The 17,241-nt window shown below is 37.0% G+C and overlaps 1 protein-coding gene across 2 annotated transcripts; it reads right to left on the bottom strand.

Annotated features, from left to right (window-relative positions):
* Nucleotides 1-5,172: 5,172 nt before the first annotated feature.
* efemp2b (EGF containing fibulin extracellular matrix protein 2b) lies at nucleotides 5,173-15,999 on the bottom strand. 2 transcript variants are annotated; one of them, XM_084388137.1, is made up of 11 exons: nucleotides 15,882-15,999; nucleotides 14,109-14,238; nucleotides 13,836-13,884; nucleotides 12,621-12,833; nucleotides 12,374-12,496; nucleotides 12,065-12,181; nucleotides 7,698-7,817; nucleotides 7,489-7,608; nucleotides 7,016-7,142; nucleotides 6,443-6,638; nucleotides 5,173-5,476 (listed from the first exon to the last, which is right to left on the bottom strand). In XM_084388137.1, exons 2-11 carry the CDS (start codon nucleotides 14,196-14,198, stop codon nucleotides 5,315-5,317), a joined length of 1,317 nt encoding a protein of 438 aa, XP_084244263.1. In that variant the 5' UTR covers nucleotides 14,199-14,238; nucleotides 15,882-15,999; the 3' UTR covers nucleotides 5,173-5,314. The 2 variants fall into 2 exon arrangements, with proteins under 2 accessions (XP_084244263.1, XP_084244264.1); XM_084388138.1 differs by lacking the exon at nucleotides 15,882-15,999 and having other exon boundaries at nucleotides 14,109-14,320.
* Nucleotides 16,000-17,241: the final 1,242 nt, after the last annotated feature.

Raw genomic sequence — 17,241 nt, 5'->3', positions numbered from 1 at the left:
TTCATGTTTATTTTAAAACCAAAATAATCAAGGTCCTCACACAGAAAATATATAATCTGTTGCTTGGCAACTCTCCTTTTAAAATATCCGATCAGGACAAGATAATTGTCTCTGAAGTTTAATCTCAACAAACTTTATTAAAGTAATATCATAAGTAAAAAGTGACTCGTGTGTCATGTTATGATTCATACACTTGTAAACAATATATTGTGATAAAGTGGAATCTTATCTGCTGAGCTCTCTGTGGTCAAATTGTTTTCTCTATTTTCATCCTGCTTTGATCATTCATCTGTGATATCACGACCTACCGAATTGATTAAAAATATATTTTGTATTTTGCATTTTGCTGTAATTAAGAGCCGTTATGTAAATTTTAGTTACATAGGAAATTGCATGCACGCATTGTGTGTAAAAGTTTGAAACACTGAACAGCTCATGTTCTCGCCTACACATCTCCCTCCTCCCTCTCCTACCGTTGATGAAGCCTGTTCAAACTGCAACCTTGTAACTGTGCTGGCTTTTTTCTTTTTCTTTAGTCGTTCAGGCTATTTTTAACACCAGCAACAGTTTGAAACCTCTTTCAGTTTTCTAGTTCTAAATATATATTGCTCAAGGACAGACCCATTCTTATGTGTTCGGTGGATTTCTGGAACTTTTAAAGAACGCTATTGCATGTGTTGTTCACATTAGGGCTTTTCACACTTAGTTAACCCTGGGTCATTCAAACCCCGGGTAAACGGAATCCGGAGTTATCTTGCTTCACACCGCTCATAATTTACCCGGGGTTAACAATTAATCCAGGGTATTCATAAACTCACGTTTCGCACTTTACAGCCCTATAGGTTAACGTTCTTATTTGCATATTTGTTATTGATTGGATGAACGCAAGTGTGAAACGTTCCTTACCCGGGGTAAAAAGCGGCACTAACTCCACTTCTAAATCACACGTGTAAAATGTTCCTTTTACCCAGGGTAAAAAGCGGAACTGACTTCGCTTTTAAATCACAAGTGTGAAGCGTTCCTTTTACCCGGGGTAAAAAGTGGTGCTAACTACGCTTCTAAATCACACGTGTAAAACGTTCCTTTTACCCAGGGTAAAAAGCGGAACTGACTTCGCTTTTAAATCACAAGTGTGAAACGTTCCTTTTACCCGGGGTAAAAAAAAGTGGTGCTAACTACGCTTCTAAATCACAAGTGTGTAACGTTCCTTTACATGATGTTTTATTAACAAAGGTCTGGAGGAGCACGTTCAGATAATTAACCGAATTAAGACAGGAGGAGCACATTTAGTTAATCAACTCAATTAATGAGATAAGAGTTATGTAAAGCATACTTACCTCTGTTCCATGATAATTTTCCAGCATCCCTCCACCACTCCATGTCCTCACTTCTAACCATTCCTATCCCAAACATTGGGGGGAGTATGGGTTTGGTCCAGATTCCGAGTTTGGAGCTCTCCCCTCGGACAGCACGCCAAAAACACATAATCTCTCTATAATTGAATTAAGTCTGCACTCATGAACCGGGGTGAAAAATGGTGTTAACTCAGTGTTAACATTGCAACAAGAGGCTAAATTGGCCTACAAGTGTGAAACGTTCCTTTACCTGGGGTTAAAAGTGGTGTTTAGAACGATGATAACTCAGTGTTAAACGCAGTGTGGCCTAATAAGTGAGAATAGTGTGGTGCAATAGATGCCTGGTTGTGTTTTGGTTCTAGCACATTTTCCATCCATCACCTCCAGAGGTGGTTTTTTTTTCCTTCTTCTTTTTTTCTTTGTCCTGGGGTTAAATAAGCCTGAGTCACAGTTCCTGTTTGTAATATCTTACATCCTATGAGGTATCTGGGCTGCCATTATCTGCATAAATACTGTCTTTTTCATCTTTTTTATGTCCAACCTGTGCAATTATGTCTATTACTGATCTAATAACAAAATCTTTTAGCCTTTGAACTAATGGATGTAAATGAGAGGCTGGATGACAAGAACAGAGGGGACAGACTGTTGGACAGCCACAGCATTTGACGTCAGAACATATGCTATCAATATTGATGAAAAGTTTCGCTGGATGATGTGGACCTGGCCCTTGGGAGAGAGAGATGGAGATGCCACCCTAACCTCTGAGCTCCCACTGGACTTTTTTGTTTATTACGTGGGTGGCACGGCCATCTGCTGAAATCAGAAAGATGGGGGATGGGGTTTCTTGGAGAAAATGTGTAATGCTCATAATCTGTTCACTTGTACAGTACATCTTTTAATTTACATTGAACTTCGGTCATTTTTGAAGAATCGAAAGAACACTTGGATAATTATCTTGCTTTCCAAGACGATGCGAAATTCAGTTCAGATGGTCAGTCTTCTTGGCTCATGTTGCTTTTGCCACCACTTTCGCAAAACTTTTATTATCCTAATTTGGACTCCACAGACAGGACAATGTGGACAATTTTGTGGCCACAGAATTGTTTGATACCTTTGTGATCAAAATATAATTTTGGTAAAGAAATGCTCAATGCGTTTCACTTGTAGTATCCATGTCTTTTTCTACACATTCTTTTTTTCTTTCTTTTGTTTACGGGTTTATACAAGAAGCCGATACTTGACCATCTCTGTATCTCTGCACCCATGGCAACGGAGCTGCAGTATCTTAGTAACAAAATTTGCGCATTGCAAGAGATACAAAATGATGGTTCTTCTCAAGCACACCAATTTGATCCCAACATTCATCATAGTGAAAAAGTGATAACATTTAACCTATCCCAATAATTTGAAATAAAGTGAAATTTATTAAAATAGCCTACTAAAACCTGAAGTAAAGGGAAATGGTCTTCCTAGGTTCAAAAGGTTGCACTGTGTATTTCAAAGACTTCATAATGCATTTTGGTAATGCGACAAGCTTCTTCATCCTCTATTTTGTGAAGAAAACTAAGAATGGAAACTCACCTTGCCATTGCTATCACGCTTTTAGAGCATGCTTATCATTTGGAAGGTCACATTGCCTGATTCTTTCTGGTTTGAAGACACTTTTCTTTCTTTTTTTTACCTTTTCATCTTCTTGAAAATTGAAGACCTGATTTGTGTGGGATGGAAATGTTCAAATTACCAAAAAAGAGAGAAAGGTAATAATTCACATTTCACAACACTTAAGAGTACACATCTGTTGTTTCAGTCATTCATGGCTATCAGAGAACAATATGTTTTAATGGCCTGGTTGTGACGTGTATTTGAGGGGGTGGACGGGAAAATTACTCTCCTTATAACCCAGTGTAACATTACCCTTGTAAGCCACAAAAATAGCTCCAAAATGGGGCCCATTTTCCTCTGCATGTGAAAATAACTAACCTTGTTTATTTTTAGACACAATTAGGTTATTTATGGACAGGTATATGAACGTTTGTTTACTTTAAAACAGATATATTAAACTAATAGATATATTAATTTAATTTCCGTTAAAAGCGGATTAAAAAGGCTTAGACTACGGGGCTGGGGCTGTTGAATGCTTGAATCTGAAGTAGTTACAGACAGGTGTTGATCGCATTACATGGAGTTCATTATCACTTTGCCAAACGATTTCAGTTATTTCGAATGTATTTGTAAAGTTACGTCGCTTCGCGTGTCCACTACCACTTCGGGTGTGCACTATTTTTCTAATAATTCAACGGCCCGTCGTCAATTATTCCTTGCTTGTACTGTACTAGGTTAATATCCTCCTGTTGCTGGATATCCAAAGGCTTGTGGTACCTTCAGAGACAATTTAATAAAAAACTGGAGAATGTAAAATATTACAGCATCATCTCATGATTGTCAGTGTGCTGAGCTACTCCCATCACACCTACATCCATCTGCTACACTGCCCACAAGCCCTCTGTGCCAACACTGACCATCAATGAGCTCATCATTTCCCTGCTGGAGCTACACTTGCCTAAATTCACACTTATCACTTGACAATACACTCCATGCCGTTATAATTAGCACAGATGCTTTCACACACATATAGCAGTAATAAATCAGACGCTGACTCAAATAGAACTTCCTACTCGTTATTTCCTACGCCATTATTCCACAACAAGTGCGAGATGACCAGTCCATTGATGAAATGATGTTAATGAATGGCCTGCAAAAACACAAGCCTTTCACACTCCAATTAGCATTTGGCATCAGTTTTCATACACTCATTGTTACTTTTTTTATCCATTAACTTCTTCAGCTGTTCTGTCTTTTTGTCTATGATGTAGGCCTACAGTAAATTTGTTCCGAAACTACAGAACAACTTCAAATCTTGTAGTAAATACATATTTTCAGAATTAACATATTATGCACAGTAGTAACGATGTACAGTAGACCTATAACATGTGACAGTTAGTTTAGGCAACACATATGTGAACTTTGCCCCTTAAATGTGTCTGTAATAACGGTTCTTTCAACTAATAGCAAAAAGGTAAAACTCATTATGTGTTCACAGTGTTACACTGTCACCATGTGGAGACACCTGAGTAATACATTTCATTTACTTACCTTCAACACTTCCAATCAAGAGAAATTCAACCGACATTATTAGCATGAACAAAAATTGGGTTATTTTCAGCCTACAGACAAGAAACATTTATTTTTTAACATTTATTTACTTTTTAGTTTAAAAATTGAATTATGCAAAAAATATAATAAAACAAAACAAAATAAAAAAACAGATTTTTGTATCGTCAAGGAGCAGAAGTGAATTCAATACGCATTAGACAAAATGCAGCAATATACTTAAGAATGGTTTCACAAATTATTTACAAAGAAATTTGTTTCATTCAAGGCCCATAGAGACCTGTATTTGTCTTTCGTTTGTTAGTGTTTTCTGAGATAATACAGTATTACACTAAGATACATGTAATTACAAAGGTACTTTGGAATATGTGTTGTATGTAGGTTAGATATAAATATACTGTAAATATGTTTTGAGGGATTTTATTAGCAAAAACTGGCACTAATAAGATCTACTAATGTTGATCTATCTTTCTGAAATATTTGGAGCTGATATGTGTTTGTGTTTATGGTGTGTGTGTGTGTGTACTTGTATGCTGCATGTATGTGTGAGAATGAGTCCACGGTGACAAAGTGAGAGGAATGAATGTTCAGATGCTTTAGCACTTCCCGGAATAGACCCGCAGTTACAGGCCAAAATCAGTAACAAAAAAAGACAATTTCACATTATTAGCTGGTGAATTCTGGAATTGTGTTCCTAATTCTTAACACATGGAAGCAGAAATAGACTGAATTCAAATTCTTCTGTCATTCAGTATTTTGTCTATGTTCATCCCTCCATTTCTCTCTCCTCAGAAAGCATAAGGTCCAACATAAACGGAGAGACGAAGAACAGAGCTGGTCTGATAGTTCATGAGAGGATTGACAGACACCATCTCCAAATCCAGGACGTACTCCTTTGGTCCAGTCACTGCTCGGGCCAAAACCAACATGGCACCGATGTTGTTGATTTGCTGGGGACAAGAGATGAAACAATAAAACAAAATATTTAAGATTCGGCACTATTAGGTCAATAATCAATATAAACTAATATGTGACAATGATCATGTATTAATAATGTGATAAAAATCTTATTATAAAGTGTTATTATAATAAAATAAAAATCATACTGGCCCCAATCTTTATAATATAATATCATTATAATATAATATAATATAATAAAATACACTATAGTTTAAAAGATTGGGGCCAGTATGATTTTTTTTAAAGTAACATTTATTCAGCAAGAATGCATTAAATAAATGCTGTTCTACTGAGCTTTCTGTCCATCAAAAAATAACCAAAAGATTATAATAATATTGATAATCCACAAAATTGTCTTCACAGTTCAATAATTAAGCAGCACAACTGTTTTAAATATTGATAATAATAAGTAATGTTTGTTAAACAGCAAATCAGTATTTTAGAATGATTTCTGAAGGAAAATACAAATCAGTTATTTTAATTTTTAATACTATTTCAAAATATTACTGATTTTACATCAAATAAGTGCAGCCTTGGTGAACATAAGAGGCTTCTTTCAAAAATATACAATATGATATATATAATATGAACAGTAGTGTAATATTATTTTGGTTACACTTTATGTTATATTATAAGTACATTTAAGTACATTTATATATTTAAGTACTGAGTAATATTAAGCAACTACATGTACTTACTATAGGGTTAGGGTAGAATTATGGTTTGGTTGAGGGTTAGTTGCATGTATATGTATATTATGCATAATTTACTGTTATTACTATGGTAAGTACATGTAAATGATGTAACAAGGACACTGCAAAATAAAGTGTTACCATAATAATAATATTAAAAAAAGCAAATTAGATCTATTTTTACCAGTACGTAGTACTAAATCACACGTTATGTAACTTAAGTTTTGAAACTGATGTATAAAAGACATTACGTCTCTGACTAACCCGTATGTAGAATTCTCCGTTTTCGTCTCCAGAACGAATGCGGAAGGAGTTGTTGGCTCCAGGATAGACGCTGGTGGCCTGGATCTGGAAGATGTCTGAGGGAACTGAGCGTTCAGAGGTGATGCTCATGTATCGATGCACAATGGAGAAAGGCATGTCACGACACTCCGACTTCACCACTGGACATATACAACGACTGGATAGAAAGAAAGTGACAAAAAATGAAAAGGAAAAAATGGAGAAGGGTGTTAAATACTAGGGGTGTAATTTGGATGGTTCATTATGATACGATACAATACGATATGATACGATACGATACGATATTGATTCTCATAGCCAATGATACGATATTTGGCGATACCTAAAGAATTCAGCGATATGATAACAATTCGATTCAGTGGTATATTGATCGTTATATCGATATTATTATATTATGTGACTAATTTACACAAAGATACATTTTGTATATATATATATATGTTGATATAGATGTATTGTTACACCTCTATTAAATACTGAAAAGTGCCAAAACATGACTGATTCAATTAAATGTTGTCTTTAAAATTAGCTCACTTCTCTGAGACCTGGACGTAGGGGTCCTGGCAGTGGTTGGAGTCCAAACACTGATGCCCGCCATGGATGTTCACACAGACCTGTCTCTCCCCACACAGATGAGTGCCTGTCTCACACTCATTCACATCTACACACAGAATCATTATGACAAGCTGAATGTAAGAGTCATTTAGTGCTATAAATGCTGTAGGGTATAAGGAGGAACGTAAGTGTTAAAAATTATTATTATTTTTTTTTAAAGAGGACCTATTATGCAACATACTGGTCCAGCAGACCAATCAGAGCTCATTGCACTTTACTGAAGGAGGGGCTTCACAGTAGGAACTACACAGAGCGTTATAGGCTGGGAAAAGAGGTGCTGCAACAACATGTTTTTTTACATTCAAACATGAAACCCTATTCTAGTAAACCACCCCAAAAATCAAGACTTTGTAAAAGCATAATATGGCGTCTTTAAATATGGGGACTTTTACCTTGGCAGAGTCGTGTTCCAAGTAGCTCGTAACCTTCTGGACAAACGCAGGAAAATCTTCCAGGTTCATTCATACACTGAAACTGGCAAAGGAAACTGGAATAGCTGCACTCATCAACATCTGGGAGAAGAGAAATAAAGCCAGTCACATTCAGTCCATCATCAATTTTTCAAAAACTATTAAGCTAATGTCTAATGTGCACTAATAACCATTGCACGAGTATCCATCAGGTCCCAGGTCATAGCCCTGATCACAGCGACACAGGAATGTGCCATAACTGTTGTAACACCTTTGCTGACAAGGTGCTCCCATCTCACACTCATTTACATCTGACAACAAAGAACAGAGATGTTAGAAGTTCTGTGCTAAATAACATTTCTGAATAGAAAGCATTAAAGTGAAAGTTTGCACATTAAAAACAACAATCTATTAGGTTTTTGTATTAGCATCTGCAATGTTCTGCGAAGGTTAGTTTAGGGTTATAAAAATAAAACATAAAAATAACTAGTAAAAAACATTCTGTGTAGGTTCTCTTTAGGCTTTTACAACATTAACGCAACGCTCTTGAAATGTTTGGTCCAAGTCTCTGGTGTTTGCTGGGACCATCATGTCATTCCACACCTGTTTAACTTTCTTCCATGGAAGACAAACGAAGTAATTCTGAAGTATGTTCATTCTGCCATTTTCCATACAACAAAAGTTAATAGAATAGGTGCTGTACCGTAAAAAAAGAAACAAAAGAACTAAGAAATACGTTTCTGCTTTAAATTTTTTAACTACTGTATATTTTTAACTACTGTATATTTTTAACTACACCATATGACTAGTAAGTCAAAGTCCAAATCACACTCTTTGCTGTCCAAACTTAATTGATATAAGTACCAATGTAGAACATTATATTGAAACTGTGTCTATTCCTCGTTTAGTGAGGTCAAACATTAAATCTACTGTAGAATCTAGGAAAAATCTAATTGTGATTAAACCAGAAAATCTCAATATTAGTGTACAAAAACAATTTATAAAGCTAGGTCTTCTAAACATTAGATCACTCACACCTAAGGCGGTTATTGTGAATGAAATGGTCACAGATAATAGTTTCGATGTACTTTGCCTTACTGAAACCTGGCTTAAACCAAATGATTATTTCGGTCTTAATGAGTCTACTCCTCCTGGATACTGTTATAAGCATGAGCCCCGTCTGATTGGTCGTGGCGGTGGTGTTGCAACAATCTATAAAGATATTCTTAATGTTACCCAGAAAACAGGTCACAGGTTTAATTCGTTTGAAGTACTTGTGCTAAATGTTACTCTCTTAGATGTAAGAAAGAAATCCCTATTATCTCTAGCCTTGGCTACTGTATATAGACCGCCAGGGCCTTACGCTGATTTCCTAAAAGAGTTTGCAGACTTTCTCTCAGATCTATTGGTCAATGTCGATAAAGCATTAATTGTTGGAGATTTTAACATACACGTAGATAACACAAATGATGCGTTAGGGGCTGCGTTTACAGATTTATTAAACTCCTTTGGGGTCAAGAAAAACGTCACTGGTCCCACTCATCGTCTTAATCATACGCTAGATTTAATTATATCACATGGAACCAATCCAACCGATATAGATATTATACCGCAAAGTGATGAAGTCACTGACCATTACATGGTAACTTGCATACTACGTACTGCTGAAATTTGTCATGTTGCGCCACGTTATCGACCAGGCAGAACAATCCTTCCAACCACTATAGATAGATTCTCAAATAGCTTGCCTGATCTATCTCAGTTGCTCAGTGAACCCAAACAAACAGATGAACTAGAGGAAATGACTAGCACTATGAGCACCATTTTCTCTAGTACATTAGACATCGTTGCACCAATTAGATTAAAAAAGGTTAGAGAGAAAACGAAAGCACCATGGTACAACAGTGCTACGCATGATATCAAGAGAGAAACTCGTAATTTAGAGCGTAAATGGAAACAAACTAATTTAGAGGTCTTTAGAATCGCGTGGAAAGACAGTATGTCACGTTATAAAAAGGCCCTAAAAGCAGCCAGGGCTGAGCACCTCCGCAAACTAATAGAAAATAACCAAAATAATCCAAGGTTTTTATTTAACACCGTGGCTAGACTAACAAATAAACAGACGTTACCTGAGCAAAATATTCCGTTACAGTTTAGTAGTAATGATTTTATGAATTTCTTCACTGAGAAAATAGAAAACATCAGAAACACAATTGTAAATGTACAATCTTTAATGGTGTCTTATGATTCAGCCTCAATTATCCCTCAAGAACAACTACACCGCTTTACTACTATAGGACAGGAAGAGCTAAATAAACTTATCACTTCATCTAAAACAACATGTTTATTAGATCCAATACCCACTAAACTACTGAAAGAAGTGTTACCTGTAGTGGAAGAGCCTCTTCTCAATATTATTAACTCGTCTTTATCTTTAGGTCATGTTCCAAGAATATTCAAGTTGGCAGTTATAAAACCTCTTATTAAGAAACCACAATTAGATCATAATAATCTAGCAAATTACAGACCGATTTCAAATCTTCCATTTATGTCTAAAATACTAGAAAAAGTTGTGTCCGCTCAACTGGGCTCTTTCTTGCAAGAAAATGATATCTATGAAAAATTTCAGTCAGGATTCAGGCCGCATCATAGCACTGAAACTGCGCTCGTAAAAATTACAAATGATTTACTTCTAGCTTCTGACCAAGGCTGTATCTCAATACTAGTTTTACTCGATCTTAGTGCTGCGTTCGACACTGTAGATCACAAAATACTCTTAGATAGACTACAAAACTACACTGGTGTTCATGGACAGGCATTAAACTGGTTCAGATCGTACTTATCAGACCGTTACCATTTTGTCTGTTTAAATGGGGAAAAATCGATCATAACTCCAGTAAACTATGGAGTGCCGCAAGGATCTGTGTTAGGCCCTCTGCTATTCTCAATATACATGCTGCCACTTGGTAATATTATAAGAAAACATGGAATTAATTTCCACTGTTATGCTGATGACACTCAATTATATATTTCATCACGACCAGATGAAAACAATAAATTATCTAAATTAACAGAGTGTGTTAAAGATATAAAATACTGGATGACGTGTAATTTTCTGCTATTAAATTCAGATAAAACGGAGGTATTACTTATTAGTCCAAAAAACTGCCCACAAAACCTCTTACAATACAACTTCAATTTAGAAGGATGTCCTGTTACTTTATCCTCTACAGTAAAAGACCTCGAGACTAGATTACTGTAATGCCTTATTAGCTGGTTGTCCTGCATCCTCTATAAACAAGCTACAGTTAGTGCAAAATGCAGCCGCTAGAGTTCTTACTAGATCAAGAAAATATGATCATATAACACCAATTCTATCATCTCTACACTGGTTACCTATAAAGTTCCGTATCAATTACAAAGTATTACTACTGACCTATAAAGCCCTACATGGTTTAGCTCCCCTGTATTTAACGGAACTTCTATCGCCCTACAATCCATCGCGCTCCTTAAGATCACTAAATTCGAGGCTTCTGGTCATTCCTAGGATATCTAAGTCCACTAAAGGAGGGAGGGCGTTTTCACATTTAGCTCCAAAACTCTGGAATAGTCTTCCTGATATTGTTCGAGTCTCAGATTCGCTGTCCCAGTTTAAAACTAGATTAAAGACGCATCTCTTTAGCCAAGCATTCACATAATAATTACCTTTTATACCACAGTTGAATCAGATTGAATGCATTAATATTATGAACAGCAGCTACGCTAATTATTTCCCATCTGCTTTTCTGTTGTTATCTCGGGACGCTAGTCCCGAGATAAATACAGATCGTCAGCTCCAGTTTGTATCCAGCCTCCCATGGAAACTACAGATGCCCCAACACCCGTGAAGAGACGACTCGACGCCCGTGAAGAGAAGACTCGACGCTTTGAAACAATATGTATTGTGAAAAGCGCTATACAAATACATTTGAATTGAATTGAATTGAACTACTGTATTAAAGACAGTATTTCAACTCAAAGTCTTTCAACTCTTTTTTTGGCTCATTTAAATAACATTAAAAATGACTTAACTTTGTTTGAATCTTAAATGAAGTTGAAATTGGTTAAATAATTTTCATTTGAGTTAAAGTAATGAAAAAAATATTTGTTTGCCATGAAAGTGCCAATTAGTAATATGTTTTATGTCTCATTCATGCTCATTAACGTTAAATATATATGGACATTAATGATTTATTCTCAAATAACAGATCTTCACGGACATCAAACATGGCATTCACCTCAAACAGAGCTATTATATAGTGCAAGTGCATATGCGCAAATCGTATGAATCACTTTATGCTCATTTGATGGTGCTTTTCTGTCATTTCTGGAGCCCCCATGGCCATTAATTTGGAAAACATCTTGTTCCATGGAGGAAAGAAGTTCGAAACAGTGACAGAATTTTAATTTTTAATTCTGTTTAAAAAGGCATTTTGATTAACCTGTCAAACTAATGATGTGAGTGCATAAGAAAATGTTGTTTTTTGGAATATGTACAGTATCTGGTTTAAGGACTTACCAACACAGGATCGGTTGTTTCCTGCCAGCTGGAATCCAGGCTCACATTCACAAGAGAAAGATCCTGGCACATTCACGCAGCGATGCTGACAGTACCTGTACCTGCACTCATCAATATCTAACAGAAGAGAGAAGAAGACACTGTAGACTGTAGAATAGAAGCCTAATCCTATACAAATTAAAGCGGCCAGGATGATTCTAGACTGCAGATTGCTATAAATCTTGAATTGTTTCTCTCAGTGAAAATAGCCATTACAGACACATCCATATTTTAAAGACAGACGTTAAGACAGATCATTTCTTCTCTCACCAACACACTCTATGCCAATCTTGCTGTAGCCGTCAGGGCACTGACAGGTGTAGGTGCCCACGGTGTTGATGCACTGCTGGCTGGGCTGGCAGTTATGCATGTCCAATTCACACTCATCAATGTCTGTCCAATACACACACACACAATCCTCTAAATGATGAAGAGCTTCTGTACGCCACACTGATGCACATATTCAATCTAAAACCATATGAATAGGATTTCCCACATCTGCCTTTAAATAACTCACCCACACAGGTTTCTCCTTGGGCCCTGTAGCCTACGGGACAGGGGTTAAAGGCCTCGTTAGTTTCCACAGGCACACTGGGCTCTGATTGGCTGGAGGACTCAGGTGCGGTGACCACATGGGCAGAGCGAGGAAGGCACAGGTAACCACCATAGTGATTGAAGCATTTCATCTCTCCTTGACATGCCTCCTGAATAGTATCACACTCGTTTATGTCTAAGTAAAATAGAAAAAAAAAAATAGGTTTCTCACCAGGTGAGAAGTCATTTGAATGTCAAATCATTTTTTTAAATTTATTTTTTATTAAATGCTAGACATGTAAAACAAATATCATACGTATATACAGCGGTTTGAAATTTTCTCAAATCTTTTAACTCTTTAGCAATTCTGCCATCATTTACTTGTTCCAAACCTAAATTACTTTCTTTCTTCTGTGGACCTTCAAAGAAGTTTGGTTACCAACATTCTTCAAAATATCTTATTTTGTGTTCCGCAGAAGAGAGAAAGTCATACCGGTTAGGAACGACATAAGGGAGAGTAAATGATGACAGAATTTTAGTTTTTGGGTGAAGTACTGTATCCCTTTAAGAGAGTCAAACATTAAAAAAACAACCATAAAGATTTTAAAATCATAAAAACGTGAAGTTAACAGCTAAATTTTGGTAATTTGTATCAAAGTCTCTCCCTTGGAAAATCTCTGATTTGTATGTCAAGGTATTTGACGGTGAAGCGGGATTTGGACCAATCAGATTACACAATGGGCGGGGCTACCATTGTGGCAGGTCAGGACAAAATCTCAGATGAAATGACTATTACTTGTTTTTTTGAGGCAACCCTGTTAGGATATGTTGTATCTTGCATATTAAGGTAAGAAGGGAGAGAGTATTTTAACATCAAAAAGCATTACATAATTTACATAAATGACATAATTTAGCTGTGCATTTATATGAAGCAGGATTTTGGACCAATGTGATTTTGAAGCGGGTGGGGTCACCCTGCACAGTTATAGGCCTACATCTTGTTTTGATCGCCTGCACTTTATCGCGTCGCGTCTGATCGGGACATAGTGTATTTTAACATTCAAAGATGCAGCCAGACACAGGGGCAGGACAGACGGATTGTGCATGTGACATTTAACCAACAACATAATTAGAAGAGAAAATGCATCACTTTCTCATCATCTCTCTCTCTTTCTCTGGCACATGACCTTCCACCCACCTCGACAGAGTTGAGTCTGCACGTCCCACTCATAGCCATCTGTACACTCCTGGCAGAGAAAACACACTTTATTATGTGTTATCTTTAATCATTAGCAGTCTCACTCAAACACTTTCATTGACAGGAACATGACTTCTAATGCAAACTGATGTCTGACAGCATACAATACCACACTACATATGGGGAGTTATGTAGGAAGGCAGATAGAAATGTACATGTTCAAGCATGAAGGGGATGGTAGAAGGAACATGGAGAAATTGTCAAATTACTTACTGTGTAAGAGTCACGTTCAGCAGGAGACTGACAGATTGTAGCAGGAAGACCAAGCAGACCCACACAAAGTAGCACATATGTGGCCTTCATAGTTACAGGGTACAGGACACTCACACTGCCACACTCACAGCTGGATATAGATGTCGTAAAGGCACACTCTCACTCCAAAGAGGCCCGATAAGAGAGAACAGACGTGCAAGGAGGTCTGTTCGTCTCCTCTGGTAATATAAGGAGGGGGCAGACAGACAGGTGGGGGTGAACCCTTGTAAAAAAAGAACAAAGGTAATTGCTAATAAACATGTTATATTGGGCACTGGTACTGGTGTGTGTCACCATTAGGATTGTTAATTAGCTTTATGACAGTACAATATAAACTCTACTCTGTATAGACATTAAAAATTACAAACTTTAAAATTAAAAGGAAAGAAAATATATACAAATTATAATAGTATCAAAAGTATGCTAAAATAACACTGATCTAGGTTAATGTTAATTTATAAATATATGATCATATAATACTTTTATTCATATTCATGCTTTCTTAATGCATTATTTATTGTTAATTTATACAATGTGAAATATTAAAATGTATTAATCTAGATTAATAAATGCTGTAAGAGTATTGTTTGTTGGTTCGTGATACCTAACTAAATGAACCTTATTGCAAGTGTTTACAATAGCATTGTCTAGCAGCTAGACCAGTAGTAACTTACCTGAACCAGCATGGACATTTTTTCAAGTGAGATTAGGTTTACATAAATATAAGTCTTGAACAAATATTACTCCATGGCATATGTGATACCGTAAGTTATAAATGCAAGTTTATGATTTTGATGTTGATAATAGGCTGTTCTTCGAAACAAGACAAGTCGGCGTGACTGGATGACAGACTTTCCATTACTCACATTCAGCGATCTGAAGACAGTTATTTATGCCTTCATATCATCCTGACTACTGTACACAACAATAATGGTAACATTAACAAATATAACATGTAATCACAGAATCAACCTAAACAGATTTATCTATGTCAGCAAAACTAATAACTGGTTTAAAACAGGTATATATAGCTTTTTGAGGAAACAATTGCATGTTACTACTTTTGTAACACTCTTAACACAGGACTTTATTGTCCAAAATGGACAGTATCTCAACTGTTCTGGCCTCTCTAAACTTGTTACACTGCAATAAAGAATTCATTATAAGGCTTTATTATTTGTTTTTATAGCCGCTCCATCTTATCTCTTCAACCTTCATTATCCCTTTAGGACTCTCAAATCATCTGACAAACTACATCTTCCTACACTCATGTTTCAGGATTAAAGATGATCTTTCTCTGTAGCTTTAAGTTTTTTTAACCTTTGGTTGCTTAATTATCTACAATCTGGTACATTACTAGTTTTTATTTGTGCTCTATAAATAAACTGACTTGACTTTTCCTTAGATTTCTAGGGACTTGCTTTTACTGTTTGTTCTGGAACAGTGGAGTTGGCCTGCCTATAAGAGGCAGTAACATGGCCAGTGTCTGAACTCTGCAGGATATGACGGCAATTCCATGCACTCGGATCCGTCCAAAAATAAGCCAACAGCCTTGTCTACAAACCTCAACTATAACTGTTACAATTAAAACTAAAGATTTCTGTCACATCTGGCAAAGCATTGACTCATTTCCTGTCACTCATTTCGTAGTAGAGAAACACTGAGTAAAGTCCTGGAATGATACATGGTTTACAGATTGTTTGAAATGACAAATACAGATGGTTTGAAACTCACTTCGCTTGATCTGTCCGGCAGAAGTCGTGTTGTTCGTCTGTCTCTATGTCTATGGATTTCTCTCTCCCTCAGCATATAGCGGCCTGTTGTTGACCACAGACAGGACCCAGGCCGTGATGGCTGTGTATTTTGAATGTGAGGAAAGATGCAATGCTATTGAAAGGAGCTTAGGACGGCCCACTTCTTCCCCTCCAGTACGGCCCCTGCATCTCTGCCACCCTTCACCCTCCTGCCTTTTTTTTCCTCCAGCCCCCAAGGATTCAAATTCCTGGTTTCCAGACCAAATCCCAAATCTATTATGTTTTGTCCGCTTGCAAAACAATCCACCTGGGTTTTATTAGGCAAATCCTGTGCAATTCATAGGCTTCCCATTTTTAATACACTTTACCTGGTTAACTTTCATCCTGATCAAGCTCGCTTGTGTCTGGCACTGCTGGATATTTACTGGGGGATGTCAAAAAGGAATGCAGACACAAATTAACAGGGCAAAAAAGGAGGCAAGGCCTCCTGATTTGACTGTAACACACAACCCGGTGCCAGGAACATCTTGCGTCTTCATTACACAAAGAATTAAGAACCATTAAGACAATGGCTTTGATGGAAACAACAGAGGTAGCCTACTTTCAGAAACAGCAGGAGTGCCGGGGAAAGTTCCCATGAGGACTTTTCTGCAGATATCCAGAGGAAATTTCCATGACCATTTGTAGGGGGTGACAGCTGTCCCAGCTCTGGCCTTTTATATGGTAGTAAAAGTGTCTCCTCATCCATACACTCCAGAGCTGACCAGCCCCCCTGCTGATGACCCACACCCGCTGGGCACACAAACAGGTAGCTACTATTACCCAAATAATAAGTAACAGGAATATCCTAATGACCACTTTTAAAACCAGCAATTAAGGCAGATTTTTTTTTTTTCTCAAGTTAAATCTATTGTACAAGAATACTTTAATATACAGACAGAGGGATCTGAGGTAGTAAAATTTAGCAAAGAGAGATTTGATCACGCTAACTGGATTTTTAACAAAAAAAATGTTATATGATAAAGTGAACACAAACACACATAAATGCATGTATACTAACCTGAAAGCCTGAAGCGTGTGCACAGAGCTGCTGTAGTGCTTGAGGAAAAGTCTGAGGTCTCCGATTGTCCATTTATCTGACCGGCACGGTTCAATGAACTGCGAGGAGAAGCGAAAATCATTCTGTCACATTCAACCTGGGACTATTCGGGGGACAAATATCGCCTCATGGCGTGCCGTGCAGTTTATCTACAGTGTCAGTGCATTTCCTTCTCCACAAGGTCGATGAACAGATCCCGGACATCTTTGGTGTGTGTGTGTGTGTGAGTTTTGAAGCAATG

Source organism: Rutilus rutilus (assembly GCF_951802725.1).
Source record: "Rutilus rutilus genome assembly, chromosome: 18".
NCBI lineage: Eukaryota > Metazoa > Chordata > Actinopteri > Cypriniformes > Leuciscidae > Rutilus > Rutilus rutilus.
The sequence above is the reverse complement of the archived record's forward strand: the minus strand, read 5'-3'. Positions and strand labels throughout refer to the sequence as shown.

Excerpts from the sequence above, each read along its gene's own strand:
- efemp2b (XM_084388137.1), bottom strand. The coding sequence starts at position 14,198 with ATGAAGGCCACATATGTGCTACTTTGTGTGGGTCTGCTTGGTCTTCCT. Across the intron at positions 12,182-12,373 it reads GATTGGCATAGAGTGTGTTG|ATATTGATGAGTGCAGGTAC; the intron begins GTGAGAGAAGAA and ends CTCTTCTGTTAG. Across the intron at positions 7,818-12,064 it reads AAACAACCGATCCTGTGTTG|ATGTAAATGAGTGTGAGATG; the intron begins GTAAGTCCTTAA and ends CTTTGTTGTCAG.